Raw genomic sequence first — 27,314 nt, 5'->3', positions numbered from 1 at the left:
GTAGGGAATTTGTCCTTCCCCACTGTAGTGCGATCTCAGAGCTGGTTTATGTAATTATTTTTTGAACACTCCTTGCTAATGTTTATTTTGTGTGTGTGTGTTTTCTCCAATATTATGGTGGCTGCCAAAAAAGCAATTATTAGAAAATGGAAATCAAAATCTAAACCAAGATATTGGAAGTAGTGAATATAGTAACTGAGAAAAACAACTGGAACTGAGATCTTTAGAAAAGGACAGGAGCAAACTACAAAGGAAATAATGGGAATTGTGGGATCAATACATACAGGAGAGGAATCAGGTTTAAAAGAAGGCAGGACTCAAATGAGCTATGTAACGTTTGACTGAAAATGACTGGGTAGATTATAAGTGATGTATAATGTTGGCAACTTGGAGTGTGTCAGTATGGTTTGTGATGTAAAATGCTTGCAACTAGAATTGTGTCGCTGTGCTTTGTTTTCATTTATATAAATGCTTTCCTACATTGTAAGTGATGATTTAATAAAGATGTTGGTTGTTTAAAGAAAAAAGAGCATAAATTGAATAATTTTTCATAGCAGTATAAGTGATGTATAATGTTTGCTAATATGAACTTGTTTATACATTTTGATTACTTTTATATAAATGTAAATTTGCCTATGTCACAAGAGATAATTCAATAAAGGTGTTAAAAACATACGTTTCAAACACTTTTACTCAATGTTTTAAGATCTGATGTAGTATTAGACCATGTGTCATACACTCCTATATATCTCTGTGTGTTGTGAAGTGTATTAGAAAACATCACACACACATCCCCAACAGACACATTTAATCTAACAAAAAACTTTCATTTCATTGAAATTTCATTGATTAAAATGATCGAAAAAGGAAATCTACTTCCTTTTCTGATCAGTTATTATTTAAAAGGAAAATTTAAAACATTTTAAAAAAACAGACAATTTGTCTGAAAAGTTATACTGTTAGGGAAAGGATGTTTAGTACCTTAATGTGTAGGGTTAGTGGCAGGTTAGGGTTAGCATACATGTGGGCAGAAGGTCAGAAATCCTCAAAGAAAGGGGGAGGCCCTTTGCAAAGATCTCCAAACATAGCATTTATTGCCAAGTGGCAAACATTCAAATTAAGTTCTTACCACCGCTTGCCTCTAACAGAGTCAAATCAGAGTCAAATCAGAAACAACTTCATTCATAGAAGCAGGTAAGGATGCAGCAAAACCATTCAAACTGTTCACACACTGTAAAATAAATGTTCACATTTAGCCTTGATAAGTTAACATTCTAAGGGCTAGATTACTAGAAAGAGACATCCTTTGGCCCTGAAGATCTAATCATTTTCCCTCTTTATCAAGAGGTGTTGTATAAGACAAAGTAATACTTGAGAAGGCAGAAGGGGAGACCACAGCTGGGTCAACAGTCAAATGAGAACAGTCAAATCTGAGAAGACCCAGTAATTTTTCAGTGTCTTTTTAGGGAGTGCTGGAAAAGATGTCCGGTGTCCTGCATGCAGCTTTCTGAGCATCTTCCAAGGCCATAAGGAGAAGGGATCACCACAGAATTGAGCATCTCATCCTCTAGAAGGTCATACACCCTGCCTAGATCTGGAGCAGTTCTCCCAAGCAAAAACATCAACAAATCAAGCAATCATCTGAGGACAAGTGAACACTTGTTTGGACTTAAGCTCAGGTTACCTTCTAAAGAATCAGACTGACTTGACTCGGTGTCAACTAGGAAATCAACCTTGTCCTCATCAGATTCCGCCTCATTCTCTGAAACAGAAAGGTCTCTAGCCCAACTAATACGGGAGAACATCCACCAAACTTAGCTGTCTGCAGAGCACATTTAGCCAAGGAATCCACCTTACAAACTGGTATAATCTGATTATCAGCTTCATGATGAAGCTTTTCTTCCTTTTTCTTGAGAACTTCGCTACTAGATAAAATATTAGAGAACAGAGTATTATGTCTGGCAAAGGGTCTCATACCCTGGACTACTCCTGCACTTAAAGGGTTTTGGATCTCCCATATCTGTGCCAGGTACTGGAACAGCCCTAGAGGATGTGTCTATTCCCCATTCCATAACAGCTGGGAAAGCTACACTAGGGAGAGATGTACAAAAGGTAAGTGGTCTGCGAGCCAAGCAGTGGCCTTGACAGAATTCCTAACTATAGGCTGAGGCATATTTTTATTTTGCTTTTTCTTTTTAGAAATGACCAGATTTGATGGGGCGGTACCAGAGTTAGGATCCATCAAAGTCAGGGGACAGAACACTAGTCAGTATAATAATGCATCACAATAAGCAATTAAAGTTTCAAGTAATAAGTATGTCCTCATGCAACTAAACTCTGATAAACTGTACCAGTATCACAAAAAAACAGTTTGAAATGTGCTCACAATTCTTTTTCAACTGATAGATGTTAAAGAATTTCCAGTACACAAAGTCCAAACACCAAAGCAACTAATGTGCCAAGCCAGTATTAAAAATTAGCTCCACACACTTTAACCACATTAAACTGCCATGTAATAAACTATATTTTCTTGTAAGAGAGAGAGTAAAATCTCCACAATAGTGGTCCAATGTTAAAAACACACAGAGAAGAGTCATACATATAGTAAATAATGTATAAATGCTGAAAAATCCAAGTCATGCAATATTTTCCTGCCAAAAGATGAAAATAAAGCAGATTAACAACAGTAAATACAGACCTCTAACAAACAGCACAGACACTGCACTTCTGACAGAAATGCTGAATTTCCTCAGAAACAGTAAAAACAAACATTTGTCAAAGACAGAAGCCACATAAACAGCTTTACATTTAGAAATTCCTACATGAATTACTGTAAACACTGACAAATATTAAAATATAAATACACATTTTTTAAAATAAAAATAGAAAGAGAAAAATATGTTGAATAATAAAACAAAAGGAAGGAGGTCCCCGAATGGGGCTTATCTGAGCAGTAATCCAGAAAAATCAGCACTGGATCTTGTGAAGAGTCCGCGGTCTTTCTTAGTTGTATGGCAGAAAAAGACTGAACACTCACTTCCAGTAACAGCTGAAGGCTTCCCTCTCAAGATATGTTCAACCAATCAGCTGTCACAAGAAGAGAAAGGGAGAGGATTCTGAGCTATTGAAAGCTGGTAGTTCAGTAATGGCCTTGGCAGATAACCTGGAATGCCACTGTGGCAGTGGGAATAGTGGACATCAATAGGAAGACATCTGTACAGCACCCAAGCATGCAACCAAGTTCAGAAGTTTTAAGATTTTTGTAATGAAGTGTTTGCAAAGATATTTTTATACTCCAAGCAGATTTCACAGATTTTTTTTCTTAGGTAGATAACAAATGTTGGAGGCATGATGGGAGAGAGAGGTAAACAGGGACATTTTTGGGGATTATAACAAATTGGCAGATTTTTAAAAAATCCCCCACAGCATGATTTTACATACATGTTGAGGAAGCATCCAAGAAATTATACTTTTTAGCTGCTAATACAGGATCTGAATTGCCTAGACATAGTAAAGCCTTACTAAGTGTAATGCTACTGGCTGCCAAACAAAGCAATTACTAGAAAATGGAAAAAAATATCTAAACCAAATATAACTTCAGTACTGAATATTATAAATAAGATAAAAGAACTGGAGGTGAGATAATTAGAAAAAAGAAGCAAAATAAATAGATTTGTGAGAATAGCACACGATGTTCTGGAGGAGGAATGAGGTTCAAGGGAAGGCAAGAATTAAACAATTTGAATGCAAATTGTTTAGAAGAAAACATATGAACTCTGCATGAAAATAACAAAACATGCTCCTGTGGTTTGTTTTATTTTCCATTAATGTATCTACACCCAGGCCACTGATTAAAATGTGAGGATTTAATAAAAATGTTTGAAAAATAATACATTTTTAAGTAAACTAGGAATCGTGTCTGATTTGACTGAAATGAGTCTATAAAAATCATTTTGGCCTTGTGGAGTCTTGCTGTCTTAACATACTTCTTCAAAGGAAATGAGGAAAGTCTGAAGCCCAGTTAAAAGTGCATCCTTTCCAGTCTATTGCACCATGGACTCACTGATGCCACCCCCCCAACACACACACATGCACACACAACTTAAGGGTAGCTGCATCAGCGGTCACCATAACAGATAATAGAGGTTGCCAGACTTGTGGTTTGAAGGATCTATGCACCACATAAGAACAGCAAACTCTGGATAGTCATGCAAGGAAAAAAAGGTTGGCATGCTGTGACCATGCATTGGCAGACCCTACTGTACCAGTGGCATGAAGCCTGGTGTGAGGTATCAATAAGCTGCATACCATCATTAAGTAAGACCTCTCAGGTATGTTTCGCCTGTTGGGGAGACAGATGTGAAGAGCAGAAAAATGTAGTACAGAAACCTACAAAGAAAAGGCACACAGCATTTGTGTCAGTTGTCCAGCTAACCCCTTTGAGCAGCATTATTGCCATTGAATTTGCATGGGCTTACAGGTTTATCACATTATTGTGATTAAGTAATTGCTACAGTAGATAACTGCAATAAAGCCAAATCCCAGGAGCTGTGTGCTGACTGATGTCAATAAAAAGGTCGGAACATGCATTTCCACAGCTTGTGGGTTTTGGCTTTACTGGCCTGAATATAACCATAAAGAATTAAAAGGTAAAGCACATGGACATTCAAAAGGCATGCAGCTGAAACACTTGATGTCCTTAAGGGGTCATTTGCATTTACGGTATCATACAGTGAAAATTCTAGCTTGGATGCGTTTTTCTTGCAGTTTTTACCGAATGGTTTGTCTGTGTGTTCTTTTTACTCTTTGGCTTGGATTTTAAAAAAAACTTTCAAATTCAGTGCCACCTACCATTTATATGGTAAATGATTAAAACCAGTGAGACAAACTGAGTTTAATTTGACAGAAAAAAAGGACCACACTGCATTATCTCATTTATAATCACGTATACTATGTTATACCTGCTGTCTTTTTGAAACAATTCCTAGCTATGCATGTTTTCATAATTACTACACTTGTTTTTTTTTTCTCAGACTGAAGCTGAAACAGTTTCACTTGGACAGTGTTCTACTCCGTTAACAAATGTAAATAAATAACCATACAAGATGGAGGCATCAGCTAAACGCCTGAAGGCAGCAGTATAAAATGGTTATAAATGTGCCAGCAAACAGGTAGGGGATAAATAAGGCACCAATGTTGTCTATTTTGACCACTTTTAGTTTAGTTTTTTTGTGTGTTGTTAGGGCTTTTGAGTGTCTGTCAGAGAAAAATGATCATCTCCAAAGGTTGTGAAGAAGTGTTGACCACTGCAGACTTAACTATTTTTTAATGCTTTGTTCACAATTAAACCCTATAATGTCTCACCTCATGATTCACAGCAGTGTAACTATGCAGTTCTTTCCTTGCTGAATCTACTTGCACTGCTGTGTAAAATCACCTCCCTTGGAAATGTTGCTCCAATTGTCTCCCATGACCCATCATACCCAAATAATCCATTTGATCCTCCCTTTCTCCAGTGTCCAAGGAAAGTGGGAGAGGGCAGTGAAAGTTGGTGATCATGGCAATACCATATCAGGACGGAGCGGGGTTAGGAGATTGTGTATCCTTCTAAATACTTCACTTGGTCCATTACAGGTGCATCTGCCTGCAATACTACTCCAGTGGGATGTCTGTACTTACCCATACACCAAATTCAGCTACAATGCTGAGTGATGCTAGGCAGACCACAGCTTGACCATTCTTGTCTGCTTTCTGCAGCTTGCTGTGCCACCTGTTGTTCAAGTAGCTTCTATACTGGGGGCCAAACTGCACCCCCCCCCGAGGTTTTCACAGACTCCCATCCCCTGGCTGGCTCCTCCAGCTCCCTAACTCGGTAAACATATCCAGGTCACTGGAATTACAGTTGCAGTAGTCATGCCTCTGTATTGTATGGCCACTGCATGACAATTCTGAAAATTCAGAGCAAATACAGTAAAACGCTCCATGTTAAAATATCTCCTGTCATTGACCGTTTTCAGCATTTTTTTCCAATGGCTTATTTTAATCCCCCCATTGCTCATTTCATTCCTCAGTACATGGATGCAATTAAGAGGCAATCATACAGGCAGCTATCAAGGTTTTGTTAGTTTTGACCTTTACTCTTTTTAGTAGCTGATGTACACCCTCACAAATGCAAGGGCATGTAATGCCCTCCTCTGTGGGTATGCATATTCTCATACAGGTTCCATTCATAACAACGAATGCCCTAAATACAGACAAAGAAAACGACCTAAATAAGGTGATCCACAAATTTGTCTAACAGCTTTTTTACCAGTTGTTCGACATTGTGTCAGACTGGAGAAGGAGTTTTTTTGCACTTTCCCCACTGTGGTATGATCTCAGAGTTGGGATATATAATTACCATGGGGTGGGGGGGAGGGGGACAGTCCCTACATGGGAGTTGTGGTGGGCCTGTCCCCCACATAGTGTTTTTTTTTTTTTTAATTTCTTGGTTGTTTCATTGTTTTGCTCGTTCACCTTATTTAGTGTATGTTTTTTGTGTTGGAGTTTAATGTGTTTAGTTTTATGATCGGAACCCATTCTCGTACATACCCTATGAAGACTAATACACAAACATGGGTTGGCAATGCCATACGCATGTCCCTGACAATATTCTAAATTTCACGTGCCTTTCTCTTTCAAGCAAGAGCTGGCTGGACAGCATTCATCCTTCCAGGATGATTGAGGCAGCGTCAGCTGCTCAATCTCATCTCTCCTATTCAGCTACCCCAAAGCCCAAGATACTAATTCTCTGGCTTGTAGTCAAAGCTTCAGGGGTCTGCTCTATGAATCATTTTTAGCATTACAGCCAATTCCTACTCCATTATGAGTGGGTTAATACTTCATTTTCAAAACTAAGGACATATGCTTTTTCTACATTCCAGAAAGATTTTTTTTCATTCAGGGTTAAATTACCTTCCAACAAAAACATCAAACTTCTGACTACTTTTATGGTTACAGTAAGTTACTGAAAAGACTATCTGAACATTTTTAAGCAAAAAGCGCTTACAATCACCAATGTTATACAGACACACGTAATAGCAGATATTCTGTGACTTTGGCAATTTTAAATATTTAATCCACAAGTACAATACAGCTTTTTTCCAGATAAACTCTTAAATGTGACAGCCATTTCTCAAATTTTATATATAATTGTACATCTGCATACGTGTGTACACACACATATACATAATGACCAAGTATACAGCGGTTTAGAAAGTCTACAGAAAAAGTGGGAGAAACAGAAACATAAATTCTAGAACACAGAACTAGTAACTGTTATACATCTCACTGTTGGCTGCAATACATTCGTGGCTGAGGGTCTGTATACTGAAAGGTAGAACAATGTTTCAAGACTGTTGCACTGGGGTTGTGCAAACACTAATATGCAAGAAGCAATAACAGGAAACGAACCTCAAAATAATACAGAAAATGATGAACCTCTGATCACATGCCATCATCCCTAACAATTAAGAAAATAGAAGCAAAAAACCCAATACAGTAATCCTCTCCCCCCCAAAAAAAGGACAAAGTAGCATTTATCATAAACAGCAACACCTAGTGACTATAACTGAGAGAGAGAGAGACAAAGTTATAAAATACCAGGATTTGCAAAAAGTAACTACAGCAATGTGGGATCAAAGGTGCCCAAGACAGTTCTAATAGCACTGGGAACAACAGGACTATAAAAATAATCTTCCAGTGTTTAAATATGATACCAGTATAAGCAGCTCCATATTGGCTGCAGGGGGAGGCAATTCTGGGAACATTGTGGGTGCTGAGAAGAGCTCTTTGGCAAATAAGGACTAAAGTAATACTAGTTTCATTAATTCTAATCATACCCTGAGTTAAGGATGGGGTCAGTTCTCATTACGGTATAAAAATCATTTGGAGAAATCAAACAGTGTCAAATATGCATATTTCATATTCACACACACAACAGACAGCAGTTGCACACAAGTACACAGCAATCTCATTTTACATCTTGTATTGCTGTGTGTTTAATTTAGCAAATCATCTGAACCTCATACAGATATGCAAATCACTTAAGGAGTGAAAAGTCCAGCAATATGAAATATACCTCTTTTGGTAATCAGTCTTCTACTACTACTTTCCGGAGCTCAAACAGACCAACAGCAGTACTGTGTGGAATCTAAGCCTTCAGCTATTGGTTCATTTTGAACTCCAAGTCATCTTTTTCCCACTGACTCCAGAATCAAACCAATGAGGGAAACATGGGATCTGCTACAAGCAATGAAAGCCACAAAGGCAAGCATCATTCAATATGATGTGCACTGAAAGTCGACTGGAATTTTGTGGTTTTTTTTTTTTTTTTTTTTAAAGTGGGCTTTATTTGGGCAAAGCTTCATAAGTCACAACAAAAATATTAATTGGCTGCATCTGATCTACAGGCAGAGAGTGAGTCAACCGCTACAAACAAAATTCAGCAAAGAAGGCAAGTATGATGAGGGACAGCTCATCCAGATCTATCATCATGGTAAGTATACAAAAGCCACAGCAAAAGGTTGTGGTGGGGGCTATCTGAACCAGGCAGAAGTAGTATTGTTGGCACTGCAGTAGAAGTGACGATCAGTCCCCGCAAAAAAGTACTTGTAATCACTTAAGTAGCAGCAATCAAGATACGACTGCTTAAAAAACAGTCTAATTTGAGTTAGGAATTGTATGAAAGAACGAGTACAACTCAGATACAATTTAGCAAATGTATGTGACATTGTTTAGTAAACTGCTACTATGTAGATGGAGTATATGTGCTTGAAGACCTTTTTTAAGCATGAATGACACTCAATGAATTCTAACAAAGAGCTATTATAGCTCCTTGCTATTTATTTTATTATTTATTTTTTTTATTTTACATTTGTTGACCGGGGTTTGTCCGACTGAGCTGAAGAGCCACTTTTCAGCGGAGGCCCAGGGAGAAAAGCTCCAACATATTATACAATTTTCATTATAAATTAGCATTAAACATCAATGTTACAGGATTACTACAAGCCATTAAGTAGCAATACAATGTCAATAATCAGAAGTATAGCATAACTATTTCAAGATGTATAAAAAGAAATATGTCATTAAGATCAATATAGTTTTTGGGGTAAGTAGTAACAAAACCCCAGTTTTATCATAATGTAGTTGCATGAAGACAATAGAGTGTTTCTCTGAGGCGATTTGTTTAATAGATTTTAGAAGACAGTAGAAAGAGTAGTCAAGGAAAATTAGAGAGAGCTAGTGAGAAGAGTGAGTTAAGGGCGAAAGTAGATTAAGGTATGGGAAGTAGGGAATGTTTAAGGAGGGAGAGTGCAGTGGCAGGACCAATGACTTCTAAAGTGCTTTTTGAAAGCCGTCTTAAATTGTTTAGGATGTGTAAGGGTCCTATGGTTTGGCAATGGTGCTAGATACAGCAATAGCTACTCTGTATATTAATATAATAGCTTTTCACTTAGCCTGAAGTTTTTTATTTAGCTCTCTGAAAAAACTTTTTCCCTTTGGTCCTTTTTTTTGGGAGGGGGAAGTATACAGCTTTTGCATCTGGCAAGTAGTAGTCCATCCTCATTAACAGCTGAATGATTAGTTTGGAACTTCATCATATGCGGCCTACCTCACACAAACATACCTAGATCACAGTCAGCCCAAAGGAAGACCTAAACAAAGATCCAGCTTATCATGTCTTGTGAAAGTATTCAGCAATGACCAAACAGCTGAACAAGACACACAAATATTGTCCAAAGTTGCGTTACTAGTAAATGTGGTGGTGCCAACTACTGTAGTATAAAGTACACTTTATACAGCCAGCAGTCAGAGACTAACTGTATTTTTTCTTGAGCCTTTTTGTTGCCATACCTACAAGCTATCAAGCTTTCTCAATCAGACTCAGCTCATTAATTTTCCTGTACGAACTTCCAAGCAATTAATTTATCACAGAAGTATTGTAAACAATATTACTGGTTTTTTGGCCAATTTTTTTTTCTGGACATGTATAAGCAACGTTTCTTACTAGATAAAGAAATGAAGAGTTGAGATGTGTTTCTACTAGATTTAGTTCTAGCTACCTAAAAATATAAGTTACCCAAGTACATGTTCACAATGCACAAAGTATTTTCATCTGTTACTATAATTTGGGGCAAAACTGGTTGCTATTAGCCTTGGTAGCTACGTTAACCATAAAAGGAGGGATATTTGCAGTACGGTTACCCTGCTTTTATGAAATGTTAGGTAAGAAGGTTCCAATGACTGGGCTTTCAACAATGAAATCTTTTTATTTGATGTGATGGCTGTAAAAGTATTCTAGTACAAACACTTCAATTTTAGATGTAGTCTCAAAGGGGGAAGTCAGCTTTTCTATCAAGTGGTAGATATCTACTGGAGGAATGTAATCCTTACTAGGTGGTCTTAACAGAAAGGCACCAATAAAACCCATTCTTTAAAGAAACCAAAGCCAGAACGTGCATACTAATGGGAATTGAAAATCTCAACACAATGAACCTTAACTGAAGAGTACCATATCGAGACAGTAAATGATTTCTGAAAAAACTGGCAACACAAAAGACACTGTGAAAGGGTCAAAACCCATATGGAAAACCAGGCCTGTTGTTGCAACTATTTCTACTATGCGGTTTCTGGGAAGGTGCAATGACTGTACTACCCTGGATTGAAAGAATGGAATAATGGCTATAGAAAACAAATTAGGAAACCATGCAGTTAGACAGAGAATTCTTAGAGAATACAAGTCCAGACTGAACTTACTCAAGGGATAGGATAAGAGTCTCAAATAGCACAGATGGAGATTTTTTCCCCCCCAAAAAGTGAGGCATAACCCTACTTACCAAAAATGGGGCTATCAGAATGACTATGAACTTGCCTGCTTGCTTTTTCTTTTTTAGTTGAAGTATGCCATCAGAAAAAATGAGGCAGAAGTCTACAGTAGTCCAAGGGGGCATTTCCTGAGACACTTCCCAAGTGGAGACATGAGGGAATGGAAGTGTATGCATTTGGTGTAGGTTAAGGAGGCAAACTAGTCACTGCGTGAAGCTTTGCTGTGACCAAAGATCTTCACTGCTACTAACAAACTAGGGGACCAGTCATGCAGCATAAGCAGACAATGGCTGAGTCTCTCTGAATGAGCTGACTTCAGGTGACACATGGTTTTCTACCAGAAATTGGCTGGACAACACATGCCATTTCCAAACTGTCACTGCTTCTCAACACCTACAAAAAGGAGATTGCTCCTCCTTGTCTGGTTATTTACCATACCACTGCCATAATGCTGATGTATGGCTAAAACACCTTTGTACAATACTAGAGTGAAGACAGGCTGGAAAACTAGACCATGACAATGCACTCCCCCACCAACCTAGGTGGGTAATGTCACTATTAGAAGGAATATTTGGAATGGACTGCTTCGTGCCAAAATGGGTAGATGCATCCGCCAATGCAGATGGAATCTGCAGTCTGTGGAGAGGTCATGCCTGCAAGACTGGGTCTGAGACCACTGCAACACACTCATGGAATGCCTGGTCAAAGATACCAAAGGGATTACCATTGTCAGCATCCAAGATTCCAAGGCAGAGATGGGCAATGGCAGACTGCAAATGAATATGATGCAAAATCAAGTGCTAGACAGGCTGAAGTCTCCGAGTTCAGAAAAGCTCAACATGTTTTGCCCAGAATGCAGCCTACAACTGCAAGTAGCTGATCTGGTTCCAGCTGACAGTGTGTGTCCACTGTGATCCTGAAGAGGTATAAAACACACTGGTCACAGGTTCCCAAACAAAAGTTCAACTGCACAGGATGGGAGCGGCTAGGAGACTATTTAAGTAAGATTAAACCTTTACTGTTTGTAGACTCACATTACTGAACACCTTGGGTGTTTTGGTGAGGACAAACTGACACTAACCAGCTCATGAAAGAGGTACCTTCAGGACATCTTGGCTATTTTGATGTGGCAACTAGTCATCCATGAAATACACAGGGCAGGTCTAGTCTCCTTCAGAAAAGTATAGAAGGTTGGACTGCACTGTGACCATCCCCCAAAGTTTCCTTGAAGATGAAATGGCTTAGGATGTTTGATTAAGATGGAACGGAGGTCCTTTGTTTTGACTGGAACCAAAAACAAACAGGAGTAAAACCCTAACCCTTTCTTGCCTGGTGAGATCTCTCTAATGGGTCTTTTTGTGTGTAGGATGAGGTTTTAATCGGTGCTCATTAATCCACATCCTTTCAATATATTAATAAATAGATTTATAAGGGTACAAGAGTTAAGGAGAGGGCAAAGCCCCCCCCCACCACCCTTTTAAGTGATACTCCCAGAAACAGTACTGTATTTTGAAGTCATACACAGTAATCCGTTACAGAGCACTTAAAATTGTCTACTACCAGTAACTATTTGGACTTTTTACGTTAGGAAAAATGGCTAGTCCCAAAAGATCTGAAGGATGCCTACATTCATCTAGCCCTCCTTTTAAACACAGCATTTTTGTGTTTTGCTGTGAATTCTGACTACTGAAAATTAATTAATAATGACCTTTCACAGATTCCCAGTATATTCATAAACTGTCAACAAGGATGACAGGGAAACTAGATAACTGCATTCTTATGACATCTGATGATTAGTGGCTGCCAATAATTTCTTGGACCAAGTAGTTGATATAGGATCTCAACTTGGAAAACTGCTCAAGTGTTCCTCTTTTCAGCTTCAAAAAGTTATGGATGCTTTTCCAGCTGTCTCGGTCCAATGATGTACAACATTAAGTCACTAGTAGAGTTTAGTTTACAAAGCAAATGTGCCTGTATAAAAATACACTGGAATACTGAACTCATACTTTTCCTAGCTTTGTTTACCTTTCCTTACTGGCACAACAAAAGTGCGAGTTACTGGCAAAACTGGACATTCCCCAACTATTCACAATCCCTTTTTAATAGCATGAAATGTCACCTTAATCTGTACTGCAACTAATATTTGTACATAAACTACAACATTTTTACACCATTTCGCCTTTCATCATAAGATCCATCTTCCTTTTACAGAAAACATCAAGGAAAACAGTAATTCCTTCATCAAAGGCTATATCTCAAAGGACACTTTGATACTGTGGCTACCTCCCTTCTTTACAAATCAAAATGTCGTCCACTATTTTCAAGTCACAAAACTCTGAAGTGGAAGGTTTTCTAAAATAAGGAAAGACTACAGGGAATGGCTAATGAACACCTTGAACTTTATTTCCTAGCAAGTCAAGAGACAAGACCCAAATATCATGCTTTTAAATATGGAAGCAATATCTGACATTACAAGATAAAGATTCCACCCCTTTTTATGGCAAGCCTGGAATAGAACAGAAAGTGGAATCAAATGGTCATTCTCAAGCAATAACAATAATTCCTACTTGTCTCTAGCAACATTTTCATGAGCACATTTCTAGAAAATGACAAATACACTTATCACCTGCCCATGGCATCTCAATACTGGCAATTATACGCTAGGATGCCCTTGCATACCTCTAAAATACTGCATCTTTATCCAACTTTGCATCCAAACTTGTCTTGCATCTTAAAGAAAAGTTTATCTGCTTTTCAAATTGCTAAACTCACCTAGTGTTTATGCTTAACCAGTTATACTACATTTCCACTTTGCAATTTTACTTTTGCTTTGACTCACTAACAGACTATTCATATTTCTCTTCTTCACTTTTTCCCCTCATTTTCCAACCAACTCACTCTACTGAACTCTTCCCTCCCCAACATGCTCATTTGTCACATTAATCACTTCTTATATACTGACCTAGCAATCACTGCAACTCTTTAACTCTGTCAGACATAAAACCAAAAAAAGGATTTTGTCCATGAAGGCTGTAGTTCACACAAAAAGCATCTTAAATAACTGAAGAGAACACCACCAAGCCAACATCTTCGCCAAAGTTTTAATTTCTATGGTTAGACATTTTCTGCAACTATCCCTTTTACTCCAAACAAGTACCTATACAGCTGTTCCTATTTTAATATTGCTTCTCACTTACACTATGCAAATTACCTTCGGTATTGAGTTTAATCGTTTATCATAATTTTACATCGTTAAATTTTATTTTTAACAAGTTTTCTCCACCTTCTGTTCTGTAAATTCTGCTCACGTTGTTGGTTTTAGTTAACCACTGTACAATTTGTTTTGTATTTCTTGATTAATGTCTACACCAGGCAGTGTCTGAAATGGGTCCCTGTGGACAAGTATTACCTTGGTTATCAAATGGTAAAAATAAAATAAACTGAGAAACTTTTCTTTCTGAATGATCTATAACAGGTTTCCTGTCAATTTCCTTTACTAGGAATAGGATATAGACATGTCAGTGGTTTTCTGAGCTCAAAAGTGGTGACTATCGAGTGTGCCCTACTTGCCAAATCTAGTCAACAATTTTTTTAAACACCATTTACTCACAGCAACTAAGTCATTGCTTAGAGTATTTTTTTTTTTTTTTTTTTGGAACAACTGAACATTTCTAAAGCCTCCTGATGGAGGGTCTGGAAGACCTTTCCCAAACTCCAACATTCCCAAAGTACTTACTGATATAAAACAAGGCTGTCCATACAGTTTTCCCCTAAAGAAGGTTCACAAAACAGCGAAAGACCAGCTTTAACCCCTTGCCCCAAAACTTTATTAGATATTTTTGTGAAATTCAGCATTCCATTAACACAGAAGACTTACAGTTAAGCCCACAAAGGTGGCATCCTGCAATCAAAACAAATGCTTTGAAATGGTGTGGCTGTCTACTACCTAAAATGGATTCTTAGCAAAAGACAGTTACCACCTGTAACAAGTCATTGGTTAACAATAACTGACTGATTAACTTCAGGGTTCTCAGAACTGATACCAACAAAAGATAATGTTCTTTAGTGACTGACCTGAATCTAGCTGGTAGAAAGGCAGCGTTGCTCCTGACTTCTCTGCTATGCCCAGGAATTGATTAGTAATCCTCAGGTCTATAATCTACTTGAAGAATAAAGTTTCTGAATAATATTCAAAATGAAAACTTGAAATGGCACTTTACTTCCTCTGTGTGCAAGTCAAAGAACTCAAAATGGTTACAGGATCATTCCACCTACCCAGTTACCAACCCAACAAATAAAATAAATTAATTCTTCTCAATGTGGCTGACTGCTAAACAGTTTTGTATACCTTTAGTGGTAGTCATAGTCTCCAGTCATATATAGCGAAGACAGCATACAGGGCTTGGAACCTAGAGTGTAGCAAGTCCTTCAGTGAGTTAATAAACATGATCATAAAAACATGTAAATGACTTCACAAGCATTGGTGGTGCAGAGGTATACAGGCCTGAGTATGTCTCAAACTGGCTGGATTTGATTGCTGGCTCAGGAGCTTGGAACTAGCATGGGAGAATGAGTGTGCCTATCTCAAGGTAAGGGTGGAGCAGAGGTGGACAAAGGCTAGGTACCTCTGGTGGAAAGTTGGTAATGCAAAGGTGTACCTTGGGGCAGTCAGCTCACAAAGATAGCAGTAGGTAGTAAACATCTTGAGTGCACAGAAGCATGCACCTGCATAAAGCACTGTGGGCCTCCATAATGACACAAATAATTTATCCTTCTGCTCACATGGGGGGCTACGTCTGTCATAAGTGCCCCAAAAGCTTTGATGCCAGCAAAGGGCACAAACAACCCTCATGCCTGCCTGAAAGACAGTCCATCTGGACAGCTCACACAACACATCCTGGGAACTTCACCAGCATTGGGGAAGAAGAACACTCAAATCCAAAAGGGGAGCTTGTTGGTTGCCAGACAGTATAACCTAGGGGAGAAAAAAAAAACATATATGTGACTTCAAGTGTACTGGTATATCCTGCATTATGATTACTGATGGGTACCATCCTACATATTGCAACCGGAAAGCAGTTTTTGAAGACAATTTCCACTTGCTATCCTAAGGGAAAAGGCTCCTGATTTTTACAGCATTTATAAAACCATGCATGAATAATATGCATGGTAGTCAAGCAACAGAGAAGATCTTTGAAGGACTCTGTTCAGAAGGACTTCTATGCTCTGGCTTCCAAGCCTTGTATGCCGTCTTACCATATGTAACTGGAGAATGAGGGGGGAAAGTAGAGCTCTGTTCAGAAAACTTTCTTTGGAATCTGTCACTGAAATAAGAAAAAAAATGTTATGTCTCAGTATAGGAACATCACTTGAGAAGCATTGTTCAGACACATACTACAATCACTGATGGCCAACCTGCTGCTACCCACCCCTCTTCCCACCAGCTTCTTGTTGGATAGTATTAAAAAATAATCATTCAGGTCAGTGTGCGTATGTCATAATTATGACATGGTTCCCTTGGTGCAGTATAATCCAACTCTAACTTTCTTTCTACTCTCTCCTTTTTTAGTTGATTTACTTGCTCAGTAAAATATTCCCCCCCACAAACAGAGACAAGGATGGAAAATAATCAAATTTGTTTTACACAAGTCAGTAGTAAACAGGAGAGGACTGTTTTTCTGGCCCTATTGTTGGTCAAAGCAACCTGCTGTCAGAGTAGTCCAAACCAGGGAACGCAGCTAGCGGCCAATACTGTACCTGAGATGTTGTTCTCAGACAACCATATTCTTTCTGACTTCCCACTCATCTACCCAGTCACCACCTAATTTATTTGATTCAAACTACTGGCAGTCACAGTAGTTAATATGCAATATACCAAAATGTTCTGTTACGTAAAAAATCAGTCCTGTTTCTAACTTGCACTTACTATGAAATTCTGGAACACCATTAATGTAATATCTCAAACTACTTTAAACCTTCATTATAGTATGTGTGTGTGTGTGTGTATGTATACCCCCCCCCAAAAAATGTGGTGACTCCAATAAAACCAACTTTGTAAACGTCAATAATCAAACCATGAAAATCAATTAATATACTTGTATACTGTTTATAAAAAAAAAAAGTTTATCATCACTTGATAGCCCATCACAGGTTCATAGATGTGTACTAGGCTAATGGCCCTGGAGCCTTTACAATCCTAGCCCATAGGATTACCCTGGCATCATGCCACCCGATGTTGGTTCCCAGTGCCTCTGTCAAGTAGAGCTATTGGAGTGATCCCTGGGGTAAATTTTCTATTTCCCATCCACTCATCAAGATTTCTCTTGAAGACAGACAGTGAGGTGCTCTGTTTGACATGTATGGGAAGTCCATTCCATAACATGGGCAGTCTGTGGGTTATGAACCTGTCCCTCCAGCTTGTTCTGTTGATTGTGGTAATGAGGCTGAAGTCTCTGGAGTGTGTGGTGCTGAGGGATTGGGATTTCTTTAGATGTAGCATTTCTAACAGAGCTGGGTCAGACATGGCTTTGTAAGTCAAGCAGAGATCGCCTCTAAGTAGGCGATATGAGACAGATAATAGTTGGAGTTTTTTTTAGTCTGTCCATATAGGACAAGTATTTAAGGCCTAGGATACTCTTTGTGAGGTACTTTTGTGGCCTCTCCAGTTGTTGTAGGTGCCTAGTGAGGTACATGCCAAATGGGACATTGTACCTGATGATTGGCCTAATGAGGGAGGGAGACAATGACCTCTTTCTTCCTGGATGCAAAACCCTTAGTAATGAGATGTGCCACATAGAAGGCCTTTCTGACCACAGTGGCAATGTGGTGGACAAAAAAGAGATTCCTGTCAAACTGTGTTCCGAGATCTCTTATAACGCCTTCTGTGTTCAGTGGACTACCATCAATGTGGTAATTCATGAGAACAGAGTTTTTCCCAAAGGGGATGACGACACATTTTTGGCATTGAGCTTAAGGCCATGGTTCTGACACCAGGTTTTGTTCTCAGTGAGGCCTTTCTGTAGGATGTCAACATCATGGGGAGTTAATAATAGCTCCCAACTTGCAATCGTCTGCACACTTTGTCAGCCAGAGTCCTTTTGTGCTGGCCTGAACTTCAGAGAAGTAGATACCAAACAGGACAGGACCCATGACTGAACCCTGTGGGACTCCACGCGTGACTGGTCGGCAGTCTGACTTGGAGTCAGCTACTTTCGCACTGTGGAGCCAGTTTGCAACCCACTTAGTGATATAGTGGTTGATGCCTAGCTTAGTGAGTTTTTCTATGATTCCTGAGTGGGGAATGGTATCAAAGGCTTTGGCCAGACAAAGGTAGGCTGTATGAACCACCTTGCCATCATCCACAGCTCTGGTGACTGACTCAAAGAAATTGACCAAGTTGAGCAGGCATTATCTACCCTTCACAAAACCAAACTGTGTGGGATCCAGAGTTTTGAGATTCCCAGTTTCCCAGATATCCTTGTTTATTAGGTCCACGATGATGCGTTCGACAGCTTTGCATATCAGACTCATTAGGCTAATGGGGAGATAGTTCCCACTGTCTGTAATCACTCCTCCTTTGTGGAGAGGGATGACTGTAGCAGTGCGCAATTCAGTACAGGGCACACAGATGCGGTGCCAGTTCACTCTGTAGTTCATGTAGAACACAGCCAGGGATATTGTCAGGTCCCATAGAAGCTGTATTCTTGGCCTTGGACAGTGCTGTTTTAACCTGTGCAGCAGTAATACTGGCTGCCTGGCAATCTACTGGTATTGTGATTGGTCCTCTGGGGGGGGGGGGGGGGGGTAAAGTTGGCACTGTCAGCCAGTATATTGGCAATATCTATTAGCTCGGTATAGGAGGTACCATTGTGAAAATCTGGGTATTGCTGTGGAGATTCTTTACATAACTATAGAAGGCCTTGTGGTTGTCTTTACTATTTGCTGCAATTCTGTTTTCATACCTATCTTTAGAGGATTTGATGAGGGATCTCAACTTTTTGTTGAGGATGATAAGGGAGTCTTTCTTGTCTTGGGACTTCACCTTATTCCACCATCAGTTTCCTCCTTCTGTTGTAGAGTTTATGGCAGGAGACCACCAGATTGTCTTCCTTTTTTTTTGGAGGAGAGCGTCTTGGTTCTACTGGGTATGGTGAGATCCATGCATTTGTGTACGTGTTCGTACATTGCACTGGTGTATGATTCGGCGGTCATGCAACTATTCTCCATTTGAATGGGTGTCGTGAAGTTAGCCACCTCTGTTTTCAGACGCCCAAAGTTAGCTTTGGAGAAGTTTTTTATGGTGGTTAACTTTGCATGGCGGATGGGAGGGATGTGGATTTCCAAGGTGATTAGTTTGTGGTCGAATCTAACCATGGAGGAGTTGACTAATGGTGTAGAGCAACGGTCGCTCATGTTAGTAATGGCCAGGACAAGGCTGTTGCTACCTCTAGTGGGAGTAAGAATGAGCTGGTCCAGGGCATTGGAATTAATGAATTCCAGGAAACGTTGGGCAAGTGTACTGGTACAGGAGTAGTTTTCCCAGTTAATGGGGGGGGTAGTTGAAGTCGCCCAGTATGAGAGTGTTAGGTTGGACCTAATATTCTCCAGGGTGCTTAGGAATATGGAGTGTGAGGCTTGGGACGTGGTTAGGGACCTAAAGCAGGCTACAACCTGAATCGCTGTCGTACCCAATGTTAGCTGCACCTGAAGCATCTCTGATGTGTTATGTTGGGCTACCTGTCTGGAGGTGTGTACATCCTTTAAGAATATGGAAACATCACCGTCTTTGGAGCTTCAGTCCAAGTTCTGTGGCCGACAGGTGTGGAATGAGTTATATCCTGGTAGTGCAGGGGTGCTTTCTGCAGCCTTGAATCAGGTCTCTGTTACAACACAAATGTTGATGCTATCCATTTTAAGGACTGCTTCGTGTGAGTGCATTTTGAGATTTAGATTTCTAGCGTTGAGCAACATGACCTTCAGATTGCATTTGTTTGTAGCTGTTATGGTGGTAATTTTGTCTTTGGAACACCGCCTAAAAAGGCACTATAGGGGTGGCAAGAGCCTTGGCCAGCATCCGGAAGCCCAGGGGAGACAGATGCAGGCCATCTCTGGCAAAGTATCAAGGTCTGTCAATCATGTCATCCCAGGCAGACAGATACTGGATTCCCTTAGAATGACACCAGAAACTTAGCCAGTTGTTGAAATCAATCATTTTCTGCTTGTACTGTGGTATCATTCTGGGTGAAGGTAGGAGGCTGCTCAGGGCTAGGGTTTTACCCGCCTGGGCTACATAGTCCGAGAGCTCCTCCATGTCTCGTTTCATGTAGTCCAGGGAAGTACATCTCAGGTGATTCACACCCACATGTACAATGATAGAGTCGTATTTGTACCTGCTTTTGAGGGACCTGAGTGCGTGCGTTATGTGGCGGATCCTGGAAGCTGTTACTTTCTCCTTATTCAACCTAGTGAGTGAGACATCAGTGTGACTCTCTATCAGAAATACAAACCACAAAACCATAAGCATTCTTCTGTATTATATAATTCTGAATCATAAATACATCTTGCTGTCTCCCAATAGAAAACACTCCTAAAACAATGCTTCAGCCCCAGTTTAATAATACTCCTAAAATTACAATCTATGCAACACTGGCAAAAAGGAAAACCATACACTTTTAGCAAAACAGAATAAATTTAAAAAAAAAAGTGGGATTATAAAACTGGGATCAAAAAGCAGCTCTAACTACAAGCACTTTAATGCAACCATGCCGGCAAGATAAAATCCTCACTCTTGCCTACAAATCAGCTGAGTATCCACACAATACAACTTTATCATAATATGCAGCACAACAGTCTAAAAAAAAAAAAAAAAAAAAAAAAAAAAAGTCAAACTAGCCAAAAGTGTTAATGATTACATTTTCAATTGTATGTGGAACATCTACACCTAAAGGGGCACACACTTCATTTGTAATGAAGGTTAACTGTGAAATCACTTCTCCTGGTCTGCATAAGCATAGTACTACTACACTGCATTCACCATATATTATCGAATCTTATATCTAAATGGTACGACACAGCTAAACAGATAATAAATCAAACTTATTTAAAACTACTAAAATGTCCTCATTAAGGCTGTCTAGCACAGATATCCCTTACTCTATGGGCTATCATAAACGCTGTAGAAATATTTAAACACACACATTATTTTTATCAGAAACAAGGAGCAAGTATAAAATGGAAATAAAAACATTATACTACGTACAATAAACATACCAAATCTCACTACTGTACTATAAAGGCAGCCTCTAAACAGTATGTATAGCTGCAGAACACCAGACCAGTCTAACACCTTGAATGTTCATCATTTGTCCATAACTATATACGATTCAAACATTCAAAAGCCCCACTCAATTAAAATTTAACAGTGTACAAACAATGAACAAACAGAAAAAAAAAGGGCTACAAGCTGTCTTTACTCTGCAACTCATCAATAACGATCCTTTTAACTACTCCCGCTATGACACAGTCTTGACTGGCAATCAATCACTGTATTCATCCAGATCAAAATCTAATCCTTGTTCTGCACAGCAAGCACTGTCCATAGCCAACTGTCAACTTTGTAAGCATCTGTGTTCCACTAGGGAAAACAGAGAAGAATCACCCTTCAACAATATTGGAAAAGTCAATTTACACTTTTATATGCTTTGACAAAAGCCTTTCATAACTTTGAACAACTGTGACCTTTGTATTAACATAAACATACAGGTCTACCTTCCACAAAACACTACTTAGCCTACAATTCTACTAAATCACTTGTTCCTTTGTATACCAACTCACAAACTAAATCAAATTTATGCACAACTTTCCTATAACTATTTGCAGAAGTCAAAGGCAAACAAATATGCCTTATTAATACTAAACAACTTAGAAAACTGCAGCAAGTCAGCCATTTTCGCTTTCAGAGTTCAAATAATTCAATACTCCTTTTAAGTTTAAATTTCATCTAACTTCAATATCCAGGCTCACCGACTCCTGCTCAGCATATGTCATCTGGCTATAAACATTTCTGCTGCATAGGTAAAATGTCATTTGAATATTTTTGCAACAACTTAGTTTTCCTCTTCACCACTTTCCAACTGCCTAGAATACATTACCTTATTAGAAAGCAGTTTCAACTAATGTAAAATAACTTCCATAGCTACATTCCAAACCTCTTTGCACAAAATATCTGAACAAAGCCTAAAATAATGTAGGAACAAAGGCTCAAAAGTAGGGACAAATTTTAAACATTCATCTTATAAACTTAAAAAGTTACTAGAATAACAAGATTTGTGCTAGCATGTATTTTCAGAAGGATGGGAAGGTTGAAACTCAAACATATGTCATTATTTAGTGACTTCAATCTTCACTGCTTTGCAAGAAAAAAAAAAAGTACACACCTCAGATCAAGTTTGAGGCATATATATATATATATATATATATATATATATATATATATATATATATATATATATACATATATATATATAAAAGATCAGGAGCTCAAACAGGAACTATGGTTCCTAACCACGCTTCCATTAGGTCTCTCCCAAGGTTAAGGATAGGGGAAGGAGGGAGGGATGTTGAGGCAGAATGAAAACGAACAACACAGATGGAATGATATGGTGAGTACTTAACTTTTTTATTTGATGTTGTCATTTTCATTTGTTCCTCAATGAATGGGACAGAGTCCCCAGCTACAGTAACCTCTGGTGGCCCTCATGGAAGGATATTCCGGAGCGCCACGGAATCAAAAGCAGCTCTATTTTGGAAAATAATGTCCAATTTGTAATGTACAATAAAGGTGTGAGTACTGGACCAAGTAACAGCTGCACAGATATCACCAGTAGAGGCTCTTGCCCAAAAGGATGCCAAAGTAGACACTGACCTGGTTGAATGTGCCTTCAGCTGTTAAGATAAGGCAATACCTGTTGAGGAATAAATATAAGAAACACAATCTGTTATCAATTAGCCAGAGTAGTTTTAGAAACTGGTCTTCCCATTCTTATATTAGAAAAGAAAACAAATAGTTGTTCAGATTTTCTGAATGTCTTGGTTCTGTCCAGGTAGACACGCAATTGTCTATGTAGTACATCAAGATGATGAAGGGTGCATTCTCCTTTATTTTCAAATTTATGGAAGAAAACTGTCAAAATGATGCCCTGAATGATACTGATTTCAGAGGCAACCTTTGGTAAGAAAGAAGGATTTGTGCATAAAGTAACTAACTCTATCTTTGTGAAAAATCAATTATGTTGGTTTGGAAGATGGTGCTTGGAGTTCCAATACCCACCCTGCAAAAGTTATAGCTACCAAAACCACAGTTTTCCAAGAAAGAAACTTGAGATCCATATCATCTGATGGTTTAAAAGGGGAGTGTACTAAGGCTTGTAAAACCATGGTGAGGTGCGAAGGTGGTGTGGGATCTTTTATTGGAGGTCTAAACAAGAAAGTACCCTTAAGGAATGCTTTAAACAATTTAGCTGAGGCTAAAGGCGAAGCATTATTTCCGATATGATAGTTTGAGATGGCTGCTAACTGAACTTCAATAGTGGAAAACTTGCTCCATCCTGGAAAAGTGAAGCAAGGAAGTCTAGAACTGCCTGAATTGGAGCAGTGAAGGGATCCAATTGTTTCTGAAGAGCCCAAACCGCAAATCTTTTCCATTTACTCTTGTAAACTTTTCTAGTAGAGGCTTTATGGGAAGAGATTATGATTTTATGAACTGGGGAGGAAAGCCTGGAATGTTTAGCCATCATTGAAACTGGAGAAACCATGTGGTCAACTTGAGGCCTGGAATATCTGAATGAACTTGTCCTAATGGGTGAGATAGGAGGTCTAGACTGGGATCCAGTGTCCAAGGAGGATGTAGTAAATAAGACCAAAGGAAGGGAAACCATACCTATCAAGGCCAGAAGGGAGCAATGAGGATCACACTGCTCCTCAACCAAAGTGCTTTCTGAAGAAATTTGGGGATTAGAGGCAGGGGTGGGTAAGCATTAAGGAGACCGTAGGGCAAAACATGGATTAGAGCTTCTCTCCGTGAATGTCCCTGAGGAGTCTATGGGCAGAGAACCTGCTGCATTTATTGTTGAAGGGGGATGCAAATAGGTTGCAGCAAGGTTGACCCCACTTGTGAAAGATCATGTTTGTCAAAGATTAAGAGACCATGAGGATGGTCGTGCCCAGTCTGTCTGTTTAAATGTTGGACTTCCCTGGTATATGCACTGCTACTAGAAAGTGGCTGGAAGAGATCACCCATTACCACACCCTCACTGCTTCTTGACAAAGTAGGATTTGGTTCTCCCATTTGTTGATGTACCAGACTAGTGACATGTTGTCCATTTCTATTTCAATCGTCCCTAAAGGGAGAAAGGTCTGAAAGACCTGCAATTCTAGAAGCACCACTCTAATCTCTAGTACACTGATATGCAGATAGGTCTCTTGTATTGATCAAGTGCCTTGAACAGTCTGTCCCAAGTAATGCCCCCCTCACCCCAACTGAGAGGCATCCATGGACAACATGGCACTAGGGGTAGGATGGATAAAAGGACAACCTAGCTCAATCTCAGTGGGCCCACCAAACAAGAGAATTTCAGCACATGAGAGAATTCTTTGGGTTGACTCAAGAGATAGCGATGAAAGGAACATTGCACCACTAGAATCAATTGGAGACTTCTCATGTGTTAGTGGGCGGTGGGAATCAAAGTTAAAGTGGCAGCCACCGACTATAATGCTCTGAAGACCAATCTTGCCAGGGGTGCTGGAATGGAAAGAACTTGCCTAACGTGTGGCCTCAATGTAAGAATTCTGTTGTGAGGCAGAACAGCTAGACAACTGACTGCATCCAAGTGACCTCCTATGAAGTCTATTACTTGAACTGGTTGAAGATGAGATTTGTGCACACTGATGGTGATTTCCAGGGAGAGGGCCAGGTGAAGTAAATAATCTCTGGCTTTTATAGTAGATGCCTGGCTGGTGTGGTAAAGGGCCAGTCATCTAAATAGGGAAACACTATGAATCCAAGAAGTCTCAGGTGAGCTGCTACTACTGACATGCATTTGAACACTCTGGGGGCTGTGGTGAGACCAAAGTGCAGTGCTCTAAACTGGTAATGACTGGCTCCCAGATAGAAGCGCAGATACCTTTGAGACCGCCTGTTCATTTTGATGTGATGGTACGCATCTTGAAGATTGACTGAGCACATCCATTCATCCTTCTGAAGAAGGGGCAGAAAGGAGTGAACCATGACCATCCTGAATTTGGAGTTCTTTATAAATTGGTTCCGATAACTTGGATCCAAAATTGGTCTCAGGTCCACTGTCTTTTTTTGGCATTAAAAAGAACCTTTAGTAAATTCCATATCCTGTTTGGTCTGGTGGGACCTCCTGGATGACTCTGTCTAGCAACATTGTAACTTCTTGAGCTACTAGCAGCTCCCTCTGACTGGGTGGAACATTGGGAAGAACTTTCTTTGGTTTTATTGGAATTTGTAAAATGTGAATGAAATATCCTCTGGATATGATCCTTTGCAGCCAAAAGTAATTTGTGATGGCTAGCCAGGTGCCTTGGTGGAAGGATAAGCACCCCCCCACCCGAATGCCTCCAGAGAGGGATAGTTGGGCAACCTCTCAGGAATGTTGGAAGGACCTGTTTGAGAAAGAATCTAGAGATCCTTGATTCTGTGGACCTTCTCTGCTGCATGGGTGACATCTACCATTATAATTACTTTCCCCTCTGTCTCTAGGGGAAAAAATCTCCATACGACTCCTAGAAAGGGGCTTGAAACTTCTTGAACCACATTTTCTTACCACCATACTTGTTCTGGAAAAGGATCTCTGTGGGGTAGAAAAGTGAGTTCAAAGGCAGACAAGGTCTTTCCATTCTGTTCACTAAGGGAGAGAGAGTCTCTTTCACTGTTGGCCAAAACAAGGATGCTCCATCAAAGGGAGCATTGATAAATGACCCCTTGAAGGGTTCCACAAAACTACACAACTGCATCCAGGCATGTCTCCTTATGGCTATACCTGAACCAGCCATCCTTGAGGTACCTTCTGAGGCATGCAAAAACAACCTCATGGATGGATTTGTAATTAATTGTACGGTGGCCACTTACAAGGAAAAGGATATCTGCTCCTCTGTAGACATGGACCCTGGGGCAAAATTAGAAAGTTCCTTTTTAAGTCCCTGTGTAATCTGGTGAAATGTGCCAGGTAGTTTGGCGATTGCAGTACAAAAGTCACTAATGCGTAAACCCACTTCCCAAACCTGTCCAAAGTCCTAGCCTCTCTGTTATAGGATGAACAGTGGAGCTCCTTTTTGGTGGCTGCCGCAACAACCATGGCATTTACAGGAATCCCTTTTGTCCAGTATTGTCTATCTGCTGGGGCACTTAATATTTTATTTGGGTGTTTTGGGATAGGTTCCATGGAGTCCAGTTCCTTCCAAGCCCTGTGAGAGACAAAATTTATAAGCTCATCCATGGGGTGGGGGGTAACCAAAGATGTAGATGGGCCACACATGAAAGCTTCCAAAAACACTGATTCTTCCTGGGAAGGGGGTGGGAATACCAACCACCTTTCTGATGAAGGATATCTAGGATGTCTCCAAATGATACATCTTCCGGTGGAGATCTAAGGGTCCCTGCTCCCTCATTGAAGTTCATGCTTTTTGTAAAGAATTCCTGTGGGGAATCCAGGTGCCTCCACTTACACGTTCACTTCCACGGGAACTCCTCAATGGGATGTTCTGGGGAAGTATCTGAAGAGAGTGGGAGCTCCTTCAATGGAGCTGTTTCAAAGCTCCTCTGGGCTGGCTGTTCCTGAGTTGTAGGATGCAAAGGCTCAGACACAGGATCCATTAAAGAAATAGGGTATGGATCCGAGGAAGAGAGAGACGACAATATTCTCAGAGAAGACCCTCTCAACCACCTTGAAGGCAGCGGGATCCAAAAAAAATAGGGAATCCCTCTGAAGAAGACTCCCAGATCAAACAATCACAGAATCTCCCCAATCCCCCACTCTGAGGGAGGTGTCTGAACACAGCTATCAAGCTCTGGGGCTCTGAGAGGAAGCAACAGCTCTGAAAACTTTGGAGTTGAAGCCAACCCCTCAGATCTGATGTTGACGCTTCAGCTCTGAGAACAGTTGTGCTTCAGCAGTGTCGGAGCCAATAGGATCAGGGAAGTAGTCTGGGTCGAAGTTGGAAGAACTTTTAGATCCGAAGTATCGACTCTCTGAGCATTCAGATCCATGGACTCCAAAATGGATAATCAGATCAGAGGAGGAGTTAATTATGGGTAGAAATGCAGGTTGATGGCTCAAAAATCCAGTGGGAAATGGAGCTGGCAAAACCCCCATCTGGATCTGTGCTTTGAAGAATTTTCTCCTCGTCCTATCCACCTCTATGGGAGG

General features: G+C 39.8%; 1 protein-coding gene across 1 annotated transcript in view; it reads right to left on the bottom strand.

Annotated features, from left to right (window-relative positions):
- PACS2 (phosphofurin acidic cluster sorting protein 2) overlaps positions 1 to 27,314 on the bottom strand; it is a 1,734,969-nt gene that overhangs the window by 1,698,265 nt on the left and 9,390 nt on the right. Inside the window, exon 2 of the mRNA XM_044073533.1 lies at positions 15,754 to 15,841. Coding sequence (XP_043929468.1) covers positions 15,754 to 15,841 — 88 coding nt within the window. The remainder of the gene's footprint in view (positions 1 to 15,753; positions 15,842 to 27,314) is intronic.

This window comes from Protopterus annectens, chromosome 6.part0, assembly GCF_019279795.1.
Source record: "Protopterus annectens isolate FY-2018-M chromosome 6.part0, PAN1.0, whole genome shotgun sequence".
In the NCBI taxonomy this organism is placed as follows: Eukaryota; Metazoa; Chordata; order Ceratodontiformes; family Protopteridae; genus Protopterus; species Protopterus annectens.
Note: the sequence above shows the minus strand (reverse complement) of the source record. Positions and strands in the feature narration are given on the sequence as shown.